This window comes from Syngnathus acus, chromosome 4 (genome assembly GCF_901709675.1).
Source record: "Syngnathus acus chromosome 4, fSynAcu1.2, whole genome shotgun sequence".
Classification (NCBI taxonomy): Eukaryota; Metazoa; Chordata; class Actinopteri; order Syngnathiformes; family Syngnathidae; genus Syngnathus; species Syngnathus acus.
In genome coordinates this window covers 2,448,181-2,469,202 of record NC_051090.1, presented here as the reverse complement: position 1 = coordinate 2,469,202, position 21,022 = coordinate 2,448,181, and the positions used below count along the sequence as shown (strand labels likewise).

At 46.6% G+C, this 21,022-nt stretch overlaps 4 protein-coding genes across 5 annotated transcripts; 2 read left to right on the top strand and 2 right to left on the bottom strand.

Annotated features, from left to right (window-relative positions):
- Positions 1 to 49: 49 nt before the first annotated feature.
- Positions 50 to 5,545, top strand: tubgcp5 (tubulin, gamma complex associated protein 5). The gene is made up of 22 exons (XM_037248663.1): positions 50 to 342; positions 409 to 462; positions 637 to 745; positions 809 to 905; positions 982 to 1,061; positions 1,127 to 1,262; positions 1,339 to 1,456; positions 1,580 to 1,669; positions 1,775 to 1,868; positions 1,941 to 2,175; positions 2,240 to 2,442; positions 2,504 to 2,876; positions 2,970 to 3,168; positions 3,392 to 3,580; positions 3,648 to 3,830; positions 3,902 to 3,986; positions 4,054 to 4,174; positions 4,248 to 4,405; positions 4,518 to 4,643; positions 4,800 to 4,888; positions 4,962 to 5,062; positions 5,135 to 5,545. The coding sequence occupies exons 1-22, from the start codon at positions 209 to 211 to the stop codon at positions 5,179 to 5,181; spliced, it is 3,021 nt and encodes a 1,006-aa protein (XP_037104558.1). The 5' UTR covers positions 50 to 208; the 3' UTR covers positions 5,182 to 5,545.
- Positions 5,546 to 5,849: 304 nt separating this feature from the next.
- cyfip1 (cytoplasmic FMR1 interacting protein 1) lies at positions 5,850 to 17,379 on the top strand. Of its 2 annotated transcripts, XM_037248662.1 has the most exons (31): positions 5,850 to 6,203; positions 8,096 to 8,213; positions 8,329 to 8,418; positions 9,117 to 9,194; positions 9,285 to 9,386; positions 9,457 to 9,638; positions 9,827 to 9,923; positions 10,029 to 10,157; positions 10,243 to 10,347; positions 10,413 to 10,504; positions 10,575 to 10,692; positions 10,766 to 10,888; positions 10,962 to 11,087; positions 11,157 to 11,323; positions 11,399 to 11,546; positions 11,625 to 11,778; positions 11,866 to 12,022; positions 12,112 to 12,208; positions 12,286 to 12,362; positions 12,448 to 12,556; positions 12,639 to 12,758; positions 12,827 to 13,026; positions 13,100 to 13,187; positions 15,277 to 15,420; positions 15,500 to 15,590; positions 15,718 to 15,848; positions 15,968 to 16,040; positions 16,179 to 16,273; positions 16,367 to 16,605; positions 16,678 to 16,825; positions 16,926 to 17,090. In XM_037248662.1, the coding sequence occupies exons 2-31, from the start codon at positions 8,097 to 8,099 to the stop codon at positions 17,088 to 17,090; spliced, it is 3,762 nt and encodes a 1,253-aa protein (XP_037104557.1). In that variant the 5' UTR covers positions 5,850 to 6,203; position 8,096. The 2 variants fall into 2 exon arrangements, with proteins under 2 accessions (XP_037104557.1, XP_037104556.1); XM_037248661.1 differs by having other exon boundaries at positions 11,399 to 11,778; positions 16,926 to 17,379.
- LOC119121282 (fibronectin type III domain-containing protein 9) lies at positions 13,546 to 15,115 on the bottom strand. The gene is made up of 2 exons (XM_037248696.1): positions 15,002 to 15,115; positions 13,546 to 14,272 (listed from the first exon to the last, which is right to left on the bottom strand). Exon 2 carries the CDS (start codon positions 14,247 to 14,249, stop codon positions 13,668 to 13,670), a length of 582 nt encoding a protein of 193 aa, XP_037104591.1. The 5' UTR covers positions 14,250 to 14,272; positions 15,002 to 15,115; the 3' UTR covers positions 13,546 to 13,667.
- nipa2 (NIPA magnesium transporter 2) lies at positions 17,328 to 20,663 on the bottom strand. The gene is made up of 6 exons (XM_037248682.1): positions 20,550 to 20,663; positions 20,160 to 20,417; positions 19,627 to 19,683; positions 19,322 to 19,412; positions 19,074 to 19,234; positions 17,328 to 18,983 (listed from the first exon to the last, which is right to left on the bottom strand). The coding sequence occupies exons 1-6, from the start codon at positions 20,614 to 20,616 to the stop codon at positions 18,355 to 18,357; spliced, it is 1,263 nt and encodes a 420-aa protein (XP_037104577.1). The 5' UTR covers positions 20,617 to 20,663; the 3' UTR covers positions 17,328 to 18,354.
- Positions 20,664 to 21,022: the final 359 nt, after the last annotated feature.

The following is a 21,022-nucleotide window of genomic DNA, read 5'->3' as shown; positions in this document are numbered from 1 at the left end:
AAAAAAAAAAAAAGAAATCAGATAAAAGCGTTTTTCTTTGAACGCGCGCATGCGCACAACGCCTCTGGAGGCTAATGGCGCGTCTATGAACATGTTGCTAACCGGACATCTCCGGCGACAAACACAAATGGCGTCATTCAAAACATACTGCCGCTGGTATTAATGTGTCTTTTGGTGTAGGGTACCATAAGTGACGCCGAGCTAAGCTATGGCTCACTTGAGCAATTTCGAGAGAGAAACAGAGAAGGAGACGAAGGAGCTGATCAGGTGTGTGAGTGGTCTTCAAGATGAGGAGGAAAACAACTTCCAGATGGCTCTCAAATTCGCTTGGTCCAATTTCAGGTAAGATGGTGTGATCAACCACCTATCCTGATTTTTCTAAAATCTATGTTTTTTTCCCCTTGTCAGGTTCCATCGTTTCCTGGATGTGGACAGTCACAAAGTGCAGCGTAGCATCAGTGGGTGAGGGTCTATTTTAATTTCAATTTTATTTGGCTCGTGAAGGAGACAAACAAATTGTGTTAACTGTCTTTACTCCTTTAGTTTTTATTAACACTTGTTGCTCAAATGTCCTTTGACTTTTGAGCTCAATATTGAGGCAAAAATGATTGGGAATGTATTGTTTTTTTGCCGCAGAATTTACGAAAAACTCATGGTCCACTCGGAAGTGAGTAAGGCTGAAAGCTGGATGAGGTTGACCGACGAGTTCCTCAACTCGCCCTTACCTAGCGTCAATGAAACAAAGGTAACCTCTGCCACAATCGTCTTGAATCGTTTCTGTGTATTTACGATTGCGTTTGTTTTACAGACTGACGTACACTTCGGTATATTATCGCTGTTACTACTCTTATCGGACTCCCCCTCTAACACTAATTATACAGAGAGACCTCGGCTGAAGGAGGCCGGTGAGTTAGGCTCATACGATTTTTTTTTTTTTGTGGGGGGACTGATTGTTTTCAATAAAATGATATCACCCCACAGAACCAAAGGACAACTTCGATTGGGCGAAATACCTCCTGGAGGGTGAGGACATAGACAACGGGCCATACCTTGATACTCCCGTGAGTATTATGAGTCTTTTTTTTTTGCCCTTTCATTTACTTAAACTGTTATTTCCTGTTATCAGGAGTGGTCTGAGGAGGAGAGCGACGGCGAGGACAGCTGTCAGCCAATCAGCAGGGAGGACTCCGGGATTCAGTTGGACAAAACCCCACAAGAGGACAAAGACCAAGGCAGCAAGACGGTTTCGGTCCCGTGGACAGGTCAGAAACAATCGCGGCACAATCCACGGTACGTGGGGAGAAAATGACTTTTTGTTTGGGTCTGGTTTTCTTGCAGTGGGTGAACCCGATGCTCGAGCCTGGCTGGAGCAACACGTAGTGACCCCCTACTGGGTGCCGCACGCCTCCCGATTCGCCCACAGCCTCCATTTACACTCCAACTTGCTCAATGTCTGGTGAGACCCAAGCCAACACACCGACATTTGCTCCCATCATACAAAATCGTAATTATTTTTCAAATTCGGTCAACCCTATAAATGACTCAATAAAAGTTTACGATGACCTTTTTTCCTCCGCAGGGACCAGCACTTGTACAACACGGATCCGCTGTATCTGCCCGAAGAAAAAGCTTTTGTTACAGAGACCCAAGTCATCCGGGAAACTCTGTGGTGAGTCACATGATCAAATTTTTTATACTGTCTGTGAAGGTTAAGAAAAAACATTAACCACTGTCTATTTGTTCAAAAGCAAATTACAGTTATTTGATCTTCCAGGCTTCTGTCTGGGGTTAAGAAACACTTCATATTCCAGCATCACGATGGGAAAGTGTCAGTTAGGAATAACGTGGTGGTCACTCATCTTACCAGTGTAAGTGTAAGAAAATGCAATTTCATCCACTGTACTTTTTAATATCGGCCCGTTTTTCTCAATTTGCCGCAGAATTGCCTTCGGTCCGTGCTGGAGCACGTGGCCGCGTACGGCCAGGCGGTTTCCCGGCTGCAGAGGTTCATCGACGAGGTGACGGGTCACTGCCCCGAGCTCGGTCCGCCCGGCGCTAAGAGGGGCTCCGAGCCTCCCTTCAGGACCTACCAGGCCTTTGTGTGGGCCCTCAATAAATACTTCACCAGCTTCAAGGAGGAGCTGGTTGCAATCGAGCGAGGCCTCGTCTGCAAAGGTAAGTCTCGTCAGCTCGGGCTGAGCAATTCATAGACTTAAATTATTATTTTTTCCTCCTCCAGATGAGACGGTGACGCTGTCCGGCGTGCTGGAGCGTCTCAACCCGCAGCTGGCGCAGATCAAAGTGCTGCACAAGGTCTTTTGCACCGGCATTGCTGAGGTGCCCCCCGAGACCCCCAATGTGGTTCGCGCGTCCCACCTACTCAACACGCTCTACAAGGCCATCCTTGAGTACGACAGCGTCGGGGAAGCTTCCGAGCAAACGGTGAGATTTTTTAAAAATGATTATTTCTGCTTTTCGTCACGTTCACCTTTTTCTCCGTTAGGTGGCTTTACTGTTTTCACTCTGGACTGAAACCGTACGACCATATTTGGAGATCGTGGACAAATGGATTGTCCACGGACACTTGTTCGATCCCGCCAAAGAGTTCATCATTCAGAGGAACAAGGACGTGGCGGTGAACCACAGGGACTTCTGGCACGCCACCTACACGCTGTACAGCATCTCCGAGACGGTGGAGAGCGAGATGAGCGACGCGGCCAGCGGCAGTTCGGGAGGGGACGGCGGAGGAGGAAACCGGCAGCTAACGATGGTGGCCTTCCTTAAGCCCGTCCTCAAGCAGATCATCATGGCTGGAAAGTCCATGCAGCTCCTCAAGAACCTGGACCGCAAAGAAGATGCTCAGCAGTCCTCCAGAGGTCAGTCAGGGTTTTTGAAAGAAACGGTTTTATGGACCCATTTTATGGTGAAATCGTCCATTCTGACTGCTAAAGATGTGTTTTCCAATGTAGATGCTGAGCGCAAGAGTTTATACACGCTGTTCCTGGAGTCGGTGCAGTCGCGTCTCCGCAGCCAGGACGCGTCTCCCTCTGGCGCCGTGACCGAGCAACAGGCCACCAGGAAGAGCCTGATCCGGATGCAGTCGGTCATCACGCAGCATCTCCAGATTGAAAATCTTCATGACCCACTGCTGGCTATCAACTTTGCCAGGTGAGCCGCAAGAACAAGTTACACTCACTTTACTTTACCCTTTTTTTTTTCTTTAGGATTTTACAATCATCCCAGCTCACTGCACAGCAATGCTAACATGGAACGCTACCACTATCTAGCGGCAGAACAATTAATTGCAGATACAATATTATTTTAAAATTTACTCTAAAATTATTTTAGATGAAGGACTCGAATTTTCTGGCCGTGTTTGATGTTGGGTCAGGCTCTACTTGGAGCAGAGCGACTTCCACGAGTGCTTCTCTCGGGACGACTTCACTGTGGACCGCTCGTCGCAGTCGGTCACCTGCCAGACGTTCGAGCTCACGCTGCGCTCCTGCCTCTACCCGCACATCCAACGGCGCTACGTCGACTGCTGCGGCAACCTCATGACGACCCTGAAGAAAGACTATAAGTCAGTCAGCCAGCATCGCCGCACATTGGAACCTCGAATGAGATCTTGGTCTTCTTCACACCTTTAGGCTGCTGGAGTACCTTCAGGCCATGAGGAATTACTTCCTGCTAGAGGCCGGCGACACCATGTACGACTTCTACACGGCCATCTTTGACAAGGTACGAGAGAAGGAGAGCTGGCAGCAGCCAGCTTTCCTCAACGGCCAGCTGCAGGAAGCAGTCAGACAGCGCCGCCCGGAGGACAGTAGCAGGTACTGCCTGTGTATGCCTGTTTTTAATTGTTTTATTCTGTAAATAATCTACATCTTTCTTACTATTTAAGATTGTCAATCTTCTTAGAGACAATTGATCCTGGCCGGAAGAAACACCCGGTCAATAATCTTGAAGTGCTGACCCTCAGTTACAAGGTAGTTTTCTACTCAATAAAGGGTCAAAAGAGTATTTTATTATTGTGTTTTTTTTGTTCCTTCCTAGGTTCCGTGGCCTGTTGACATTGTGATCAGCTCCGAGTGCCAAAAGATTTACAATCAAGTATTCCTGCTGCTGCTTCAGATCAAATGGGCCAAGTACAGCTTGGACACGCTTCGATTCAGCGGTAGGCGTCACCGGTCCCTCCGTCGCGCTCAACTGCTCCATAATCACGCTCATACCTTCTATTGGATTCTCAGAGTTTGCAGACTTCACAATGAAACTGGAGGTGGCGCCGGCCGACGATGCCAAACCGAAAGAACGACCGCCGGTCAGGCAGCAGATTCACCGCATGTGTTTGCTGCGTGTCAAACTGATGCATTTTGTCAACAGTCTTCACAACTACATCATGACCAGGGTGAGTCCAGAACACCTCTTTGGTGAACACGCATACTTTTACCTGCCTCAATTTATCAGTCAGAATAATTACAACTTTTGAAGGAATCAAAATTCATTTTCCTTTCTGTCAGATTCTGCACAGCACTGGACTGGAGTTCCAGCACCAAGTGCAGGAAGCAAAGGACTTGGATCAGCTGATCAAGATCCATTACAAATACTTGGCGACCATTCATGACCGTTGCTTATTGAGGGAGAAGGTGATTAATCGAGTTGTAGCGATTCATGTATTCATTTTCAAATTATTTAAGACGGCGCAGATCATTTTTAGGTACGGGAAGTGACGACATGTCAAACCTGTTGACTCGCTTGGAATAGAAAATATTGCATCATTTTTTCCCTCCCTCCCCGCTCAGGTGAGTTTTGTTAAGGAAGCCATCATGAAGGTTCTCAACCTGGTCCTCATCTTCTCAGACCGATGGCAAGCCGGATTTGGAGCTTGGAAGTAAGAGCACGTGGAGAAAGATGTAATCTCAGAAACCCTCAATATTGATTTATTTTTCGTATTTTCCCCATAGGATCGAGTCCATTGCTAAAATGGAGTCTGATTTCAAAAATTGTCACATGTTCCTGGTGACCATCCTCAACAAGGCTGTGTGTCGTGGCTCTTTCCCTCATTGTAAGTCCAATTTTAATGCAATGTGAATGTTTTATGCACAGTTGAGATGTTTATTTATTTATCTTTTTACAGTGGAGTCGCTCGCCCTCTCGTTGATGGCGGGCTTCGAGCAATGCTGACGGGGCGGCCGCAGACTAACAAAGAGTTTTATGAGCACTATAAATCATGTGATTGCAAAAAAGCAAGACTAAATATATTTTGACCTGTTATCAAGGTGACTGTTAATAATGTGTTGTTGTTTGAAGCACAGTAAATCCTACTTCATTTTGAAGCTGTTATTTTAATGGCCTATTTTAGTGGCACTGATACTTGTGATATATTCTTCAGCATTTTCATTTAGTTAAGGTAAGAGCATTATCAAATATAGTTAAAAAGTCTTGAATCAAACTTGACAACCCTTTTATAGCCTTATGTCTGTTATACTGCCCCCATGTGGCCAATGAGCGCACTTACAGCAGTGGTACAATGTCCATTGAATTGAAGTAAAAAAAGTACCAAGGTATAAACTTTAATATTAGTGCTATTTTATGCATTAAAAACGTATTTTGGAGAGTGGAAAGGATTATAGAGATTTCCAAGTTTTAAGTTGAAGGAGTGGTCACAAAACAGATGTGTGTTTTTTACCATTAGTTAATTCTTGGATAAGTGGGGATATAAAATAAGTGTTTTCCGCGAAGTACGAGGTTGGCTCCCCGACCCCAGGGCACTCCAATAAATAAATAAAAATATATTAGGGGAGGAAAATGGGATACGTGAATCCGCGGGTGTCGAACCCCAAGTATGCGGGGGTCCATGGACATTCCTTTGGCTTCACCTTTCCTGGCGAAATGGGGGTGGCAACTCTTCTCCTCTGCGTCCGCCTGTTTGTGGCTCTCTTTTTCTCTTCCTGTTGGATTTCCCAGTTTGTTTGAGCCTGGACAGGAACTCCGTGCTCCGCCCCATGGTAATAACACCGAGCCTGGAAGGACTCCCCAAGCTACCGACGATACCGTGGAAAAACTCCCCGTACACACTAACTTGGACTTCCAGCCTCGTTGGAAAAGGAGGAAGGGGAGGAATCGACGACGTGCCCGGCTGAATGGCGCTGCTGTCGGCTTAGTCGACTCTCGGTTTCCCGAAGCTAACCAACAACTCTCGGCGGGTGAGTTTGGACAGATTGAACGCCGAAGTTAAGCTAGCAAACTTTGGGTGTAGGCTTCCCAAATGTCGCCTGCTTGAATGCCCCCCAACCACCCCGAAATATCAACAAACTTTGCTTTAATGTCAAATATTGTGGTTTTTGACTTCTAGAAGGATCTTAAAACATGTATGTGACTTTTTTCCCTTAGTGGCTCGGGTGGTGAGGCCGCGGCAGGCTCACCGCAGCGACATATTGGGGGCAGGCACTTTCTCACTTCAAAGGCAAAACGAATAATTTTGAAATTAATAAAATGTTGTCTTGTATTAGTGTTTTAACTGCATAATATGCACACAAGAGTGCTCGTTGTTGTTGAACAGGGGAGAAAGTGTGGCGTAAAAGTGTAGTTGTGGTTTATGATGCGTTCACGGGACTGTTGCTCCCGTTCACTGTCAATATGCTGCATTTAGGAGAATGGTTAAAAACAAAAAGTTAATTTTCATGTACAGTAATTAAAAAAAATCGAAGGAACACAGAACATAAGAGTATTAGCCACCTTTTTGTAATCGAAAATATGTTTTCAAATTTTTCTCAATTTATATGTTTCAATAATTTGAATGAATGGGACAATTTTCACATTAAAACATATGTTACAATTTACAAGACATATAAAGGACTCAGAAGGTGACCTGAACATTGGAATTAGGAATGGCAAGGACAGCAGATTCCCCCCCACATTTCTAGTTAACATTTTTAAAAGGTATTTCCTAGATATCTTTTTTAACTGTCAGGAAGTTCCGTAATGCATTGCCGGCTTTTTGGAGAAGTTGAAGAGTGCTGATAACCTCAGCGCAGGAAATGGAATGTTCGGCTCAAGCATTAGCTTTGAAATGTAAAACATATATCATAATCTCACTCTCACTTATTTTTTTTATTATACATTTTTGCTCTGGTTAACATATTTTTACACACAAATGGCCATTAAAAATGTAAATTAACACATGACTGTACTTCCTGTGATGTCACAAAGAAGTTCAGATTGAGTAGACATTAAATGATGGATGTTGCTTGCTTCTGTGTTCGTCACCCGCTTAGTACTAAGCCTCTTACCGAGTAACACTTCTCGAGCGCGATCTCTTTTATCAGAGGAGACACTTTGGTTACCCTTTATTTAGAAGTCATGTCTTATGCAACCAATTCTTTTTGGAAGATTTTTTTTTTTGGTTCTATATAGTTGAGATCAATAGATTCTTGAAGCACATTGAAAGAAAAAGGTAGATTTGTGAGCAGAAGTGGCTTCTTTCCATCCCGTGCTTTCCACTTACACTTCCTTGTCTGCTCACTTGTTGCAAGTAAGATTGGCAAAACTTTAAAGGGGAACTACAACCCCCCCTTTTTTTTCTTTTTTTCTTTTTTTTCTTCAACAATTCAATGTGTGTGGCATCACAAGTTAAAACACAGTATTTGGATTAATACTACTACCATGATACCGATACATACATTTTCAGTCATCTCGTGGTGGTCATTTTGAGCAATATCGCCCTCTGCTGACGACCGAAATTAACATCCCAACGACTCGGCATTGCTTTGCAAAGGTCACGCAATGCAAAAAAACAGGTTAGCGGACTATGGTCAACTTTGATGTCCTCTTGTGACCTTCCGGGGCCGACGAGCTTTGTTTGACTTGCTGATTGTTCGCTATCGGAGGGAAAATAAGCAGTCAGCATCAATGTGATGAAGCACAACTCCACACCATTTTGTTTGTTGCTAGGCCGGTGGTGTCAAACTGAGGTCGCCCATAATTTGGGAGGAACCAAAATAAACAAACAAAAAACTAATACTAAAATGAAACATTTTTGAATAAAAAAAACAAAACCAAATCTGATTTCTGTATATTTTGTGAATCTTTCCAACAGAATGACGTCCACTGTGACTTTAGAGGATGCGCTGTCCAACGTGGACCTTCTGGAGGAGCTGCCGCTGCCCGACCAGCAGCCGTGCATCGAGCCCCTCCCCTCCTCGGTCATGTACCAAGTAAGCGCCCCAATGAGCCTTAATTGACAATCTGGACTAAAGTAATCCAATATCGAAACGTATGCGAGTGCTTCGGCTAGTGTTGATTGTTCTTGTTCTGTCCTTCCTCCCGCAGCCCAACTTCAACACCAATTTTGAGGACCGCAACGCCTTCGTCACGGGCATCGCTCGATACATCGAGCAGGCCACTGTTCACTCCAGCATGGTGCGCTAGCTACATTCAGTCTTTTGAAACCGGAATGTCTGATTTAGTCAAGTGTTCAGGATTTATCTTAGTGAAAGAAAAAGTTGGAATATTACGTTGTTTTGCATTTTGAGGACAAGTGGATGCCACCGGGCGTCGTTGGCAGGACTCGAAAGAAATTGTGTCAAAGGAAGAGGGTGGGTGGGGGGTCATTCCTGGGTCTTGGAATCAAATAGAACTTTGTTTGGAAGCAGCAATGCCTCGCTTTGCTCTCCTCCTCCACCCTGCCACCTCCTGGGAGTAAATGACTCATGCATGCCTTAAAGCATTTTTGTGAACTGAGTGAGCTATTGGAAAACAGAGAATGGACATTTTATTAGGTACAGTGTCTCAACTGTATCAAAAAAAAAATTTTTGATAGTATGCCATGAAATCTGGGGCAATAAGTGGATACATAGTGACATAGTTTTTATTATTATTTTTTTTTAATAAATAAAAATCTGTGCAGTGGTATTTAGTACATGGCTTTATTGTTTTTGGGTATAGTCAGGAAACACAATTTAAAACAAGTGCTTTTGAGTTCTGTAAATAGGAACAGATTTAAGGTTATTTAAAATCAAATAGATTCAAATTTCATAGGAAAATAAGGCAAACAGTGTGCCTAGTAAATTGTCCAAAAGTGTATTCCATTTTGACATTGTTGTCATTTGTGGCCATAGAATGAGATGCTGGAGGAAGGTCAAGAGTATGCGGTCATGCTGTACACCTGGAGGAGCTGCTCACGCGCAATTCCGCAGGTAATTGATTGATTGATTGATAGAACTTTATTCATCCCAAGTCGTAATCCCAGCGCCACCTCGGCCTCACTCGTCGCTTTCCCCTCGCAGGTGAAATGCAACGAGCAGCCTAACCGGGTGGAAATCTACGAGAAGACGGTGGAGGTGCTGGAGCCCGAAGTTACCAAACTGATGAACTTCATGTACTTTCAGGTAGGTGACACGTTTTCAATCGCGTCTGCAACGCCAACCCCCCCCCCCCCATTTAAATTTTTTCTTGTAGCGCACCGCCATCGACCGCTTCTGCGGCGAGGTCCGCCGCCTGTGTCACACCGAGCGGCGCAAGGACTTTGTCTCGGAGGCCTACCTGCTGACGCTGGGGAAATTCATCAACATGTTTGCCGTGCTCGACGAGCTCAAGAACATGAAGTGCAGCGTCAAGAACGACCACTCGGCTTACAAGCGGTAGGAACAAACGACGGCCTGCATTTGATTATACAAATAAAAAAACAGCAATATCTTATTATGAAAAAATATTGAGAAAAATCTATGTATTTTTTAAAAAGTCAGAATTTGCTACTAAAATTGTTTAGACTGAATAAATATTATCCCCGTGAGATTTTAGGAAATGCTTGTTCCTTTTTGTCCCACAGCGCCGCCCAGTTTCTTCGTAAAATGTCTGAGCCCTCATCCATTCAGGAATCCCAGAACTTGTCCATGTTCCTGGCAAACCACAACAAAATCACTCAGGTATACAGATCAGTGTTGTATAATGAACATTTCCCATAAATTTCCATGTTGTAACATTCCACCCGTTTTGCAATCGGATAAATCTTTTTTTCTCCACGCACGCAGTCTTTGCAGCAACAGCTGGAGGTGATCAACGGCTACGAAGAGCTGCTGGCCGACATCGTCAACCTGTGCGCCGAGTATTACGACAACAAGATGTACCTGACCCCTGGAGAGAAGCACATGCTACTCAAAGTAAGTCAGCGGTTTGTACGGTGTATTTTATTTTGTCAGCAGAACTCACCCCCTACTCCCCCCCCTCCCTCCCCCTTTCAACCAGGTCATGGGCTTTGGGTTGTACCTCATGGATGGAAACAGCAGCAACATCTACAAGATGGACGCCAAGAAGAGGATTAACCTGACCAAGATTGATAAGTTTTTCAAGGTATGAATCGAGGAGCATCATTTGACCTAAACTCGACTGATCATCTCGGCTCGTTTCCTTCACAGCAACTACAGGTGGTTCCACTTTTCGGCGACATGCAGATCGAGTTGTCTCGGTACATCAAGACCAGCGCTCACTTTGAGGAGAACAAATCCAGGTGAGAGGAAAGCGGGCACATGTCGCCCATGTCCATATAACCCGTCATCTCTCCCGAACTGTCCCTCCAGATGGACATGCACGTCCATATCCAGCAGCCCTCAGTACAACATCTGCGAGCAGATGATTCAGATCCGCGAGGATCACATGCGCTTCATCTCCGAGCTCGCCCGCTACAGCAACAGCGAGGTTGGCACGTGAATTTGCTTTTCCAGCAAATGTCTTAAGCAGACGCCCAAGCTGATGGAAATGATTCAACTAGGTGGTGACCGGCTCGGGGCGTCAGGAGGCCCAGAAGACGGATTTGGAGTACAGAAAGCTTTTTGACTTGGCTCTGCAGGGCATGCAGCTCATGTCGCAGTGGAGCGCTCACGTCATGGAAGTGGTGAGTCGAAAAGAAAGTTATCATTGGCATGTACAGTGAGCCGCCATTTTTATTCTGACACTTTTCTCCTCAGTACTCCTGGAAACTGGTGCATCCCACCGACAAGTACTCCAACAAGGAGTGCCCCGACAATGCCGAGGAATACGAGCGCGCCACTCGATATAACTACACCAGCGAAGAAAAGTTTGCCCTGGTGGAGGTGGGTCAATCACAATGGGGGTTTTTGTGGTCAATGAAATGTTGAATCTGAAATGTTGGGATGACGCAGGTGATGGCCATGATAAAAGGGCTGCAGGTGCTGATGGGCCGCATGGAGAGCGTGTTCAACCACGCCATCCGCCACACCATCTACTCGGTCCTGCAGGATTTCTCGCAGGTGACCCTGCGCGACCCGCTGCGTCAGGCCATCAAGAAGAAGAAGAACGTCATCCAGAGGTGCGACCGGGCAACCCCCTCAAGCGCTTACCATGAGCACCTTTGACCTTTTTTTTTTATCCTGCTTCTCCTCAGTGTGCTCCAAGCCATCCGAAAGACGGTGTGCGATTGGGAGACGGGTCGTGAGCCGCACAACGACCCGGCCCTCCGTGGCGAAAAGGACCCCAAGGGCGGATTCGACATCAAGGTCCCTCGACGAGCCGTGGGACCCTCCAGCACTCAGGTGACACCTCATTTTGGGCACATCCCACTCATGATTTTTGCTCACGTTCCAAACGAACCACTTTCCTCCCTTTTGAAGCTCTACATGGTGAGGACCATGCTGGAGTCCCTGATCGCCGACAAAAGCGGCTCCAAGAAGACCTTGCGCAGCAGTCTGGAGGGCCCCACCATCCTGGATATCGAGAGATTCCACCGCGAGTCCTTCTTCTACACCCACCTGCTGAACTTCAGTGGTGAGCCTCCACTTCTACCAAACAAACCCATCGCTGTTGTGATTCCAACAAATGACATGTTGTGTCTCTCTGTCCACTTGTGTGTAGAAACCTTGCAGCACTGTTGCGACCTCTCCCAGCTTTGGTTCAGGGAGTTCTTCCTGGAGCTCACCATGGGACGCAGGATCCAGTTCCCCATCGACATGTCCATGCCCTGGATCCTCACAGATCACATTCTGGAGACCAAGGAATCTTCCATGATGGAGTGAGCACACCTCTCCTTTTTTGTTTGAATGTTTGTCAATGGATTTTTTTTCATTGCATGATGTGATACGAAATGTCTTTTTGTTTCAGGTACGTGCTTTATCCTCTGGATTTGTACAACGACAGCGCCCACTACGCCCTGACCAAGTTCAAGAAGCAGTTCCTCTATGACGAAATTGAAGCCGAGGTAATCCATTTCCCATTTCTGTCAACCCGAAACCAAAATTGGTTTTTCCACTCTTTCTTCATTTTGCCTTCTTTCAGGTCAACTTGTGCTTCGATCAGTTTGTCTACAAGCTGGCCGATCAGATATTCGCTTACTACAAGATCCTCGCCGGAAGGTAGCTTGGAGAGCAACAGAGCCAGAACACTGAATACAAAATCCCCCCCAAAAATATTGCTTTCTATTTTTCTGTTTCCTTTTAGTCTTCTCCTGGACAAACGTTTGCGTGCCGACTGTAAGAACCAAGGCGCTAACATTCCCTGGCCGGCCTCCAACCGCTACGAGACCCTGCTGAAGCAGCGCCACGTACAGGTACCGCCACCTTTCTCGTCACAGCTCCGATGACACCGCTAGCATCGCTAAAACAGTTAGCTAACACGTCGGCATTCCGCAGCTCCTCGGCCGCTCCATCGACCTGAACAGGCTCATCACTCAGAGGGTCTCGGCCGCTTTGTACAAGTCCCTGGAGCTGGCCATCAATCGCTTTGAGAGCGAAGATCTCACTTCAATCATGGTAGGGAAGTACTCTGGTTACATTTGACAGGATGAGGAGCATTGAGGAGCTAATACTGTGTCCTGAAGGAACTGGAAGGACTTCTCGAGATCAACCGCCTGACGCACAAGCTCCTCTGCAAGTTCTTGACGCTGGACAGCTTTGACGCCATGTTCCGCGAAGCCAACCACAACGTGTCGGCGCCGTACGGCCGCATCACGCTGCACGTCTTCTGGGAGCTCAACTATGACTTCCTGCCCAATTACTGCTACAACGGCTCCACCAACAGGTAGCGGCCGGGCCGGGACGCTCCCCTGGGATCTGACGTCCATCCGGACTGACCTCTGACGTTTTGTGCTCAGGTTCGTGCGCACAGTCCTTCCTTTCTCTCAGGAGTTCCAGAGGGACAAGCCACCCAATGCTCAACCGCAGTATCTATACGGATCCAAGGTCAGTGGCATCTGTAGTTGCATATTCGGGCATAGGAATCAAACCTGGATTCATATCCAATGCTCCGCTGTTAAAAAAAATAGAGGGAGGGAATTGTAATTACATATCGCTGCTACAAGATGGTGACAAATTATTTAAAATGGAGACGATCATAAAGCATCAACGCCATCACACACAGCAAACAAATATGCACACTCGTACTTTGCAAAAATTATACAAGCCATTAAACAATAAATGCTCAGTTATGCCAGAGGCAGAAACCAAACCTGTGGCCGACCCTCATCCTCAATTACCCCACTTTATACCTCTCTAGGATTAAGTGATTCATTTATGCAGATTAAAAGAACGAATTAAGCGGTCAATTTGAAGTGGGTATATTTTTTTATTTCCTGACACGTAAAATTCCATCATAATCCGTAGTTCAGTACAACATAATTCCGTCTGGCCGGACAATATGGCGATGACCTCAATCCAATTGGCTCAAGCCGGCTCGCTCCCAGACAGCTGAGCCAACGCCCTGAGCTCGTGCAGACCGCGTTGGCCGCCGTGGTCGCGGCTCCCTCGGGGAGTGTAGAGCCGCCCGGACGTGGAGCGAGCCGTGCGGATGGCTTCGGTCACCACCGAGCATCCTTCTCCGCCGCTCGCTCGACCCGCGCACACGCCGTGCAGACACCCCCTTAGCAGGACGCCGGCGATAACCAGCAGCAGAAGGCAGCAGGTCAGCCAGGCGCCGGCGGCCATCTCCCAGCCGCCGCGCTCCTGCCCCTCGCCGCTGTCGCTCAGCGTGCCGAACACCTGGCACTGCTCCCGCGCTGGGTTGGCCGCCTGGCACGTGACGCACAGTAAATAGGTGGTCTGCGGGAGCAGGTTGGCCAGGTGGGCGGCCGTCTGGCTGACGGGGATGCGCTCCTCGTGCATGAAGCTCTTGCGCTTGAAGGCCATCAGCAGGCTGGTCCAGTTGGGGCTGTACATGACGCTGTAGAAGGTGTCCAGGCAGCCGGCCGACGGGAGCCAACTCACCTTCGCCGAGGTCGCCGACACGTTGTAGACTGCGATCGCCATGGGAACAGCAAAAATGCTTCCTCCTGTAATTCCAGTGCAAATAAAAATCTCGAATGAGTGCCCCAAGATTAATCAACCCACCGCGCATCATTTTTTGCGATTAATTACAAATCTCAATGGCAGCGCACGATCCCGCATTGGGATTAGGGAACAATGACAGCATAATAAGCATTCTGCGCAGGCAGATTGTCTGGAATAAAACCTAGCTACTGGCGAGATTAAATTACATAATCGCCCCCAATGATTTGCCAAGAGGTCATTGAGTCACCGCCAACCTTTTGACTCTTTTTAGAATATCCCGATGATTGCTGTAGAGCAGCAGCTCACAAGCCTTGTACACTAAGTACCACCTAAAAAAAAAAAATGCTGCAAGTACCACGATCATGTTTTTTATCAAGAATTAGATGAGGGGTTATTTTCTCAAACTTATATTATTGCAGTTCAGTTGTATTTAATGACGTCAAAAGTCGAAATATAAGTGACTTGTACTTTGGATATGATTTGTGCATACCACTAGAGGGCGCATGTTTAGAACTAGTAATTAAAAAAAAACAGTTTTAGATATGAAAATTGGCATCAAATTTTATCCATTTGCTACTTTGTCAAAAATGTTTCCTTTTGTTAGCCTTGCACAAAGTCACACTGTCTGCCATCTGTAACCCATAGCAACAAACCCACCACTTCCACATTGAATATTAAAAATGTATTTCATGTTTGGAGAAAGAAATAACTGCAGAAAACGTGGGACTTACCTCGCCAGGCTCTCAGATTATCCTGAGTCTCATCCCGTCACATCTGGGACAACGCTGTCGACATGCGGAGTGCAAATCAGTGCGTCCTTGTTTGAGCCGCCGCGGTCGGGTGTGTGCTCATCCGCCAGTGGACTGGGACGAAGGGAGGGGGCGGGGCCGTGGGGGCGGGTTAGGCTTGAATATCCTCCAGTCCGTGATTGAAAAGAGAACAATCCCAATTTCCAAACAAACCCATCTGCTCCTGAAAAGCAATGGTGACGTTTTCTCCCCCCCAGACGCTGAACTTGACCTACAGCAGCATTTTCAGCTGCTACCGCAACTTTGTGGGCCCACCGCACATCAAGGTCATGTGCCGGCTGCTGGGCTACCAGGGCATCGCCGTGGTGATGGAGGAGCTGCTCAAAGTGGTCAAGAGCCTGGTGAGTCCCATTTGTAGTTTGCCGACGCTGGGATGGTGCGGGTGTACCTAATGAGGTGTCTTCTGGATGGCCTTTGTAGCTGCAGGGCACCATCATGCAGTACGTGAAGACCCTGATGGAGGTGATGCCCAAGATCTGCCGGCTTCCTCGCCACGAATACGGCTCGCCAGGTTTGTGTGTGCTCAAAAAGTATTTTAATTGATGATCAGATATCAAAATTGACATTGGCCTAAAATAAATAAATCAATTTCTGCTTTTTGTTGGATGCCTTTTTTGATTTTTTTTTTTTTAAATCAGGAATCCTGGAGTTCTTCCACCACCAGCTGAAGGACATCGTGGAGTACGCCGAGCTCAAGACGGTTTGCTTCCAGAGCTTGCGGGAAGTGGGCAATGCCCTCCTCTTCTGTCTACTCAGCGAGCAGAGTCTGGTACGACCAAAGTTGATCCAAGAGGGCTTTAAAAGCAGAACTGATATAATCAAACTCGACTAAAAAAAAAAATCTCACATCTGACACGTGCATTGTTGATCTGTGTTATTGTTGTGCAGTCACAGGAGGAGGTTTGTGATCTGTTACATGCAGCACCTTTCCAGAACATTCTGCCCAGAGTCCACATTAAAGGTAAACCACAATCAAATAAATAGAAATAATATTAGGATGTTTTATAGCTGTAAAAATAAATAAATGACTGAGATTCATTTGATTTAAAAAAAAAAAAAAGTGTACCAAATGAAATGATTGGCATGTGTGTGTTGACAGAGGGTGAGCGCTTGGATGCCAAGATGAAGCGCCTGGAGGCCAAATATACCGCGCTGCACATGGTTCCTCTCATCGAGCGTCTCGGCACGCCGCAGGTACGCCCAACTTCTTCTTTTTAAACAATTGCGTGCAATTTTGAGTTGGAATTGAGTGCGTCATGCCATATTTGTCATTTTCCCTTTCCGCAGCAAATCGCCATCGCTCGTGAGGGCGACCTGCTGACCAAGGAGCGTCTGTGCTGCGGCCTGTCCATGTTTGAGGTGATCCTGGCGCGCGTGCGCGGCTTCCTGGACGACCCAATCTGGCGCGGCCCTTTGCCCAGCAACGGCGTCATGCACGTGGACGAGTGCGTGGAGTTCCACCGCCTGTGGAGCGCCATGCAGTTTGTCTATTGCATTCCCGTCGGCGAGCACGAGTACACCGTCGAGTAAGTGTTGCGCAATTTTTCAGCTGTAGAATCAAACGTTACTTCAACGTGTGGGTCCGGTCCGATTTTCAGGCAGTGCTTCGGCGACGGCCTCCACTGGACAGGCTGCATGATCATCAGCCTGCTGGGCCAGCAGAGACGCTTCGACATCCTGGACTTCAGCTACCACCTGCTCAAGGTGCAGAAGCACGACGGCAAGGACGAGCTCATCAAAAGTGTAGTAAGTACCCGGACCGTGAGGCTCTCGCACCTCAGAACGCCGCAAACGAATTGTAAAGTTACATTGAGATCTCATTTGTATTCTTGATGCTTTTTCTCAGGTGCTGAAGAAAATGGTGGACCGCATCCGCAAGTTCCAAGTGCTCAACAACGAGATTTTCGCCATCCTGAACAAGTACCTCAAGTCGGGCGATGGTGAGAACATGCCGGTGGAGCACGTGCGCTGTTTCCAGCCGCCCATTCATCAATCGCTGGCCAGCAGTTGAAGGCAAAAATATTACAAATACTCCTTTTTTTCTTTGACTTGGTTAGCAAAGACCACAGGGTGTTATTCCCAACTTTTTGTATTCACACGTGCCTTATCGGGGAAATAGATTTGTTTTATACTTCTAGACTTTCTAAGAGATTAATATTTAAAAAGATTTTGTGGTGGTGGTGGAACATTAGACTTGAGGTGAAGTTTTTCATATTTTGCATGCCAACGCATTTCTATTGACAGTGCCTTGACTTTTAATCATCCTTTTATTATTTCAATAAATATGTAACAAATCTGTTGGTTCATCTGCAGAGATGCATTTTTTAAAAGAAATTAAAAACAACAAAAATAGTTACTTTCACATATCACAACAATTTGTATTGACAGTCAAACCTCATGTTAAATATAAATGATATTTCCAGTGCATGAAAATTAAGTTCAACCCTCCGTCTATGCTGTGGATCAAATGGACCCGTTTTAATATTAAAATGAAAAGTATAATATTTCCGCTCATTTAAAAAACTTGATGATCCTATGATTGCTATACTTAGTGTTCGTGTAAAACATGAGAAAACATTTGGAGTGCAGAAAAGGTAAGTAGAGTCATGAGTCGTGCCTTGAGATACAAGTATAATTTGTTCTGCAGCCATGCTTGGATCTCAAAATGTCTCCAATTTTCCCATTGAAATGCAATCAATTCATTTTTCAATTTTAGCAGAGCTAATTGGCTAATGCCAATTTAATCAGGCCACTTGCTGATCATTTTTAAACACAAACATAACAGGAGGGTTACAGTCATACGAGTCAAATTGACCCAGGAATGCAAGAGGAAGGTTAGTCAGGAATCACTCACCTATAGTTACAAATCACAAAAAAAATGTTGATATTGTATTTTGACCATTTTCACTTTCTGGAGAGAAATGCTCAAGATACAATGCCTTTGAACAGGATTGTATCTCAAATCATCTTTGCCCATTGCAATGAATAGGAATGTCATGACTTGACATTATAACCTTAAAAAAATAAAATAGAGCCAGGTAGCTATCCCTGGCCACTGTACCCATAAAGGACAAAAAAAGGAAAACTTGACTGATTTCATAATTATTTTCCAAAACTGTATAAATGTATATGATTTTTCACTTCATGAATTCCTCCGAGGGACTCCCAACAGTCTTTTTCTCCCCAGTGCTACAACTGAATTGAAAAGTGAGAAGAGGGGAAAAATGGAAGTAAGGCAAACTAAAACAAGTACAATCCATCGGACCTGATTGTCTCTACGACGCCAGGCTCCCGTTACGCCTGGAAACGGCGTCAAACGGCGTCTCGCGCTCCTCGTCGCCATCAGCTCGGAGGAGTTGGTACGTGCCGTTGGCTTCGAGGTAGGCGCCGTTGGCGCTCCTCTGGTCCTTGCGGGTGGTGGCGGCCAGTGCGGCCAAGCTGACGTTGACGTCCTTGAAGCCGTGCAGCAAGAAGATCCCCACCACGATGGTGAGGAAGCCGGCCAGCGTGCCGATGATGTCGGCGGCTCCCATGTGTTGCCACTCCTTAAAGAGCGCCGCCGAGCAGGTGAGCACCGAGGTGGTGAAGAACACGTAGTATATGGGAGTCACCAGGGACGTGTTGAAGATGTCCAGCGCCTTGTTGAGGAAGTTGATCTGCGTCCCCACGCAGACCACCAGCCCCAGCAGGAGGAGCCAGGCCAGGGGGGCGCTTGCCACGTTGACGCCTCCCAGCGCCTCCTTGATGGCGATGCCCAGGCCCTTCACGCACGACACGGACAGCGAGCCGATGAGTGAGCAGATGCTGATATACACCAAGATGTTGGTCTGGCCGTGGCGCGGGGCCACCCCCAAGATCAGCAACAGCACCACCGTCACCACCGCCGTGGCAAAGATGAAGAAGCCTCAACGACAAGACACAGAGAAAAGCATCAGAAACGTACACAGTGAAGCATGTAGTATGTCTCCCTCTAGTGGTATGTTAAAGAACTTACCTGGGTCAATCAACTTCCGTGCCATGTTGTCCAGGCTGCCGATCTCCTCCTCTTTGGGGGCGTGTATGACCATGGTGGTGGAACCCAACACACTGAGCAGACAGCCCAGCTTACCGTGCAGGTTCAAGCGTTCACCCAGGAAGTATGATGACAACACCGCGCTGAAGGAGAGGAGGGAGACTGTAATCATTGATGACAACCTTCGCCGTTTATGTGACAGTAAGAACGCTAAAGGATTCTTTGTGTACCTGACAAGCACGCTGAGGGCGCCTAGAGGCGTGACCAGAGTGGCGGGGGCGAAAGCGTACGCTACAAAGTTAGCGGCTTCACCTGCACCCACTGAAAATGACACAAAAACAGCAAACATTAAAAGAAAATCAAATAAATGCTTTAATTTCACAAAAATAAATTAGAAATTTATAAATGACAATTTTCTAAACAAACACGCCGTTTTTTAAGGTTTTATGATGACGAACAATTGACTTCATAGAATTCCAAGCAGGAAAACAAACACGAACTCGGAAGCCGGCTCGCGTTGTTTGCATTTACTTACTTGAAAGTAAACCAGCCCACCAAAGCCACTCCTTCAGATAAGCATGGCCGCCCTGACCTGAAAGGTGTGTGAAAGAAAAAAATTGTGAAAAGGTGATCTCGTGGCCACATTCCATTTGCATTACCACATGGAATAAAAGAGAATCGAAAATCAAAATCGAGTAACAGGTTTTGTCATCGTGTTGCCATTGTCTCGATCGCGACGACACAAAAGGGTGCCTCCACTGGTTTGACGCTTTCAAGTTTTACAAGTTAAGTTCTACTAGCTAAAGTTCTGTTTGTGGACAAACGCAGAAAAGCGAGCGAGTCCCACGAACATTGCAAAAGCCTCCCGTGTTTGGGGTTGCGCTGCCGGATAGAGATAAGTTGATGCTTATCTGTCAGTCACTATCTATAGATAGTCCAAAGCTTACATTACATATAAAGACGGGCTTTTTGTGTTTCATTGGCATGGAGACAAAACCTCGTTTACATATACCCACGACTGTTGAACGCCATTTGTCTCTGTTGTGCGGGTCGTCGAAAGCTTCTTACCAGCTCGCATGGATCCCTTCCTGGCCAGACGCAGCAGGCCCTTCTTCTTGAGGATGAAGCTACCTCCGATGAAGATGCTGGAGCTGACGGCCAGAGCCAGGCCGATGTAGAAGTCGTACTTGCCGCGGTCCTGAGCCATTCCGAAGCCGGGTGTGCTACTATTGCTGCTGCTGTCGTTATTCTCCTGTGTTACATCGACTACCAGGCAGCCGAGAAGTCTCTGCTGGCCGGAGGAGCAGCTCAAATCGAGCCACACGCCTCAGGGGAAAAAACAAACAGTATTGTGTCAGGTTTTTTTTTTTTTTTTTTTTAAAGCTGGCTCCAAATTATTCAAGACAGGTACAGACAAATATGATGACGATATATTCTTAGTGTTAATATTTCACGCACCATTTTCGCTACAAAAAGTCCAATTCGGTTTCGACTCCGAGTCCACGACTTTAACGCTGCACTCCATGGCGAGCTACACAATCTCGTCGAACCGGCTCGGTCGCCTATGGAAACACCTAAGACACTCCACTTCCCACTTGAAGGTGTATTTTGACGACTCGTCACGCGTTGTCTTATGTTAATTGAGGAGCATTTGTTTTGTTTCGTCCTTTTTGTTGTCTTTGTCGTCAGCGTCAGTCACTCAAGTGACCTCGACAGGTGAGCATAATTAGCCTCGCAGCTAGCTGACGCGCACGATTACGCGGTTGGGTTTGGTTTATTTTCAGTCGGAAGTCAAGTTTATTTTCCGCAAATAAGTGAAACAAAATCGTGAAAGGGATTAGTTTTGAGTTAAATCAAACAAAAAGGCAAGTAAGCGACTCTCTACACACACAGTAGCAACGCTAGCTTCCCTAGCATGAGGGGCTAACTCC

Coding starts and splice junctions, on each gene's coding strand:
- nipa2 (XM_037248682.1), bottom strand. CDS start 20,616: ATGGAGTGCAGCGTTAAAGTCGTGGACTCGGAGTCGAAACCGAATTGG. Junction 19,684..20,159: donor GAAGGGATCCATGCGAGCTG/GTAAGAAGCTTT, acceptor CACACCTTTCAG/GTCAGGGCGGCCATGCTTAT. Junction 18,984..19,073: donor ACGGAAGTTGATTGACCCAG/GTAAGTTCTTTA, acceptor CTTGTCGTTGAG/GCTTCTTCATCTTTGCCACG.
- tubgcp5 (XM_037248663.1), top strand. CDS start 209: ATGGCTCACTTGAGCAATTTCGAGAGAGAAACAGAGAAGGAGACGAAG. Junction 906..981: donor ACCTCGGCTGAAGGAGGCCG/GTGAGTTAGGCT, acceptor ATCACCCCACAG/AACCAAAGGACAACTTCGAT. Junction 5,063..5,134: donor TCGTGGCTCTTTCCCTCATT/GTAAGTCCAATT, acceptor ATCTTTTTACAG/TGGAGTCGCTCGCCCTCTCG.
- LOC119121282 (XM_037248696.1), bottom strand. CDS start 14,249: ATGGCGATCGCAGTCTACAACGTGTCGGCGACCTCGGCGAAGGTGAGT.
- cyfip1 (XM_037248661.1), top strand. CDS start 8,097: ATGACGTCCACTGTGACTTTAGAGGATGCGCTGTCCAACGTGGACCTT. Junction 12,363..12,447: donor TACAAGATCCTCGCCGGAAG/GTAGCTTGGAGA, acceptor GTTTCCTTTTAG/TCTTCTCCTGGACAAACGTT. Junction 16,826..16,925: donor ACGAGCTCATCAAAAGTGTA/GTAAGTACCCGG, acceptor GCTTTTTCTCAG/GTGCTGAAGAAAATGGTGGA.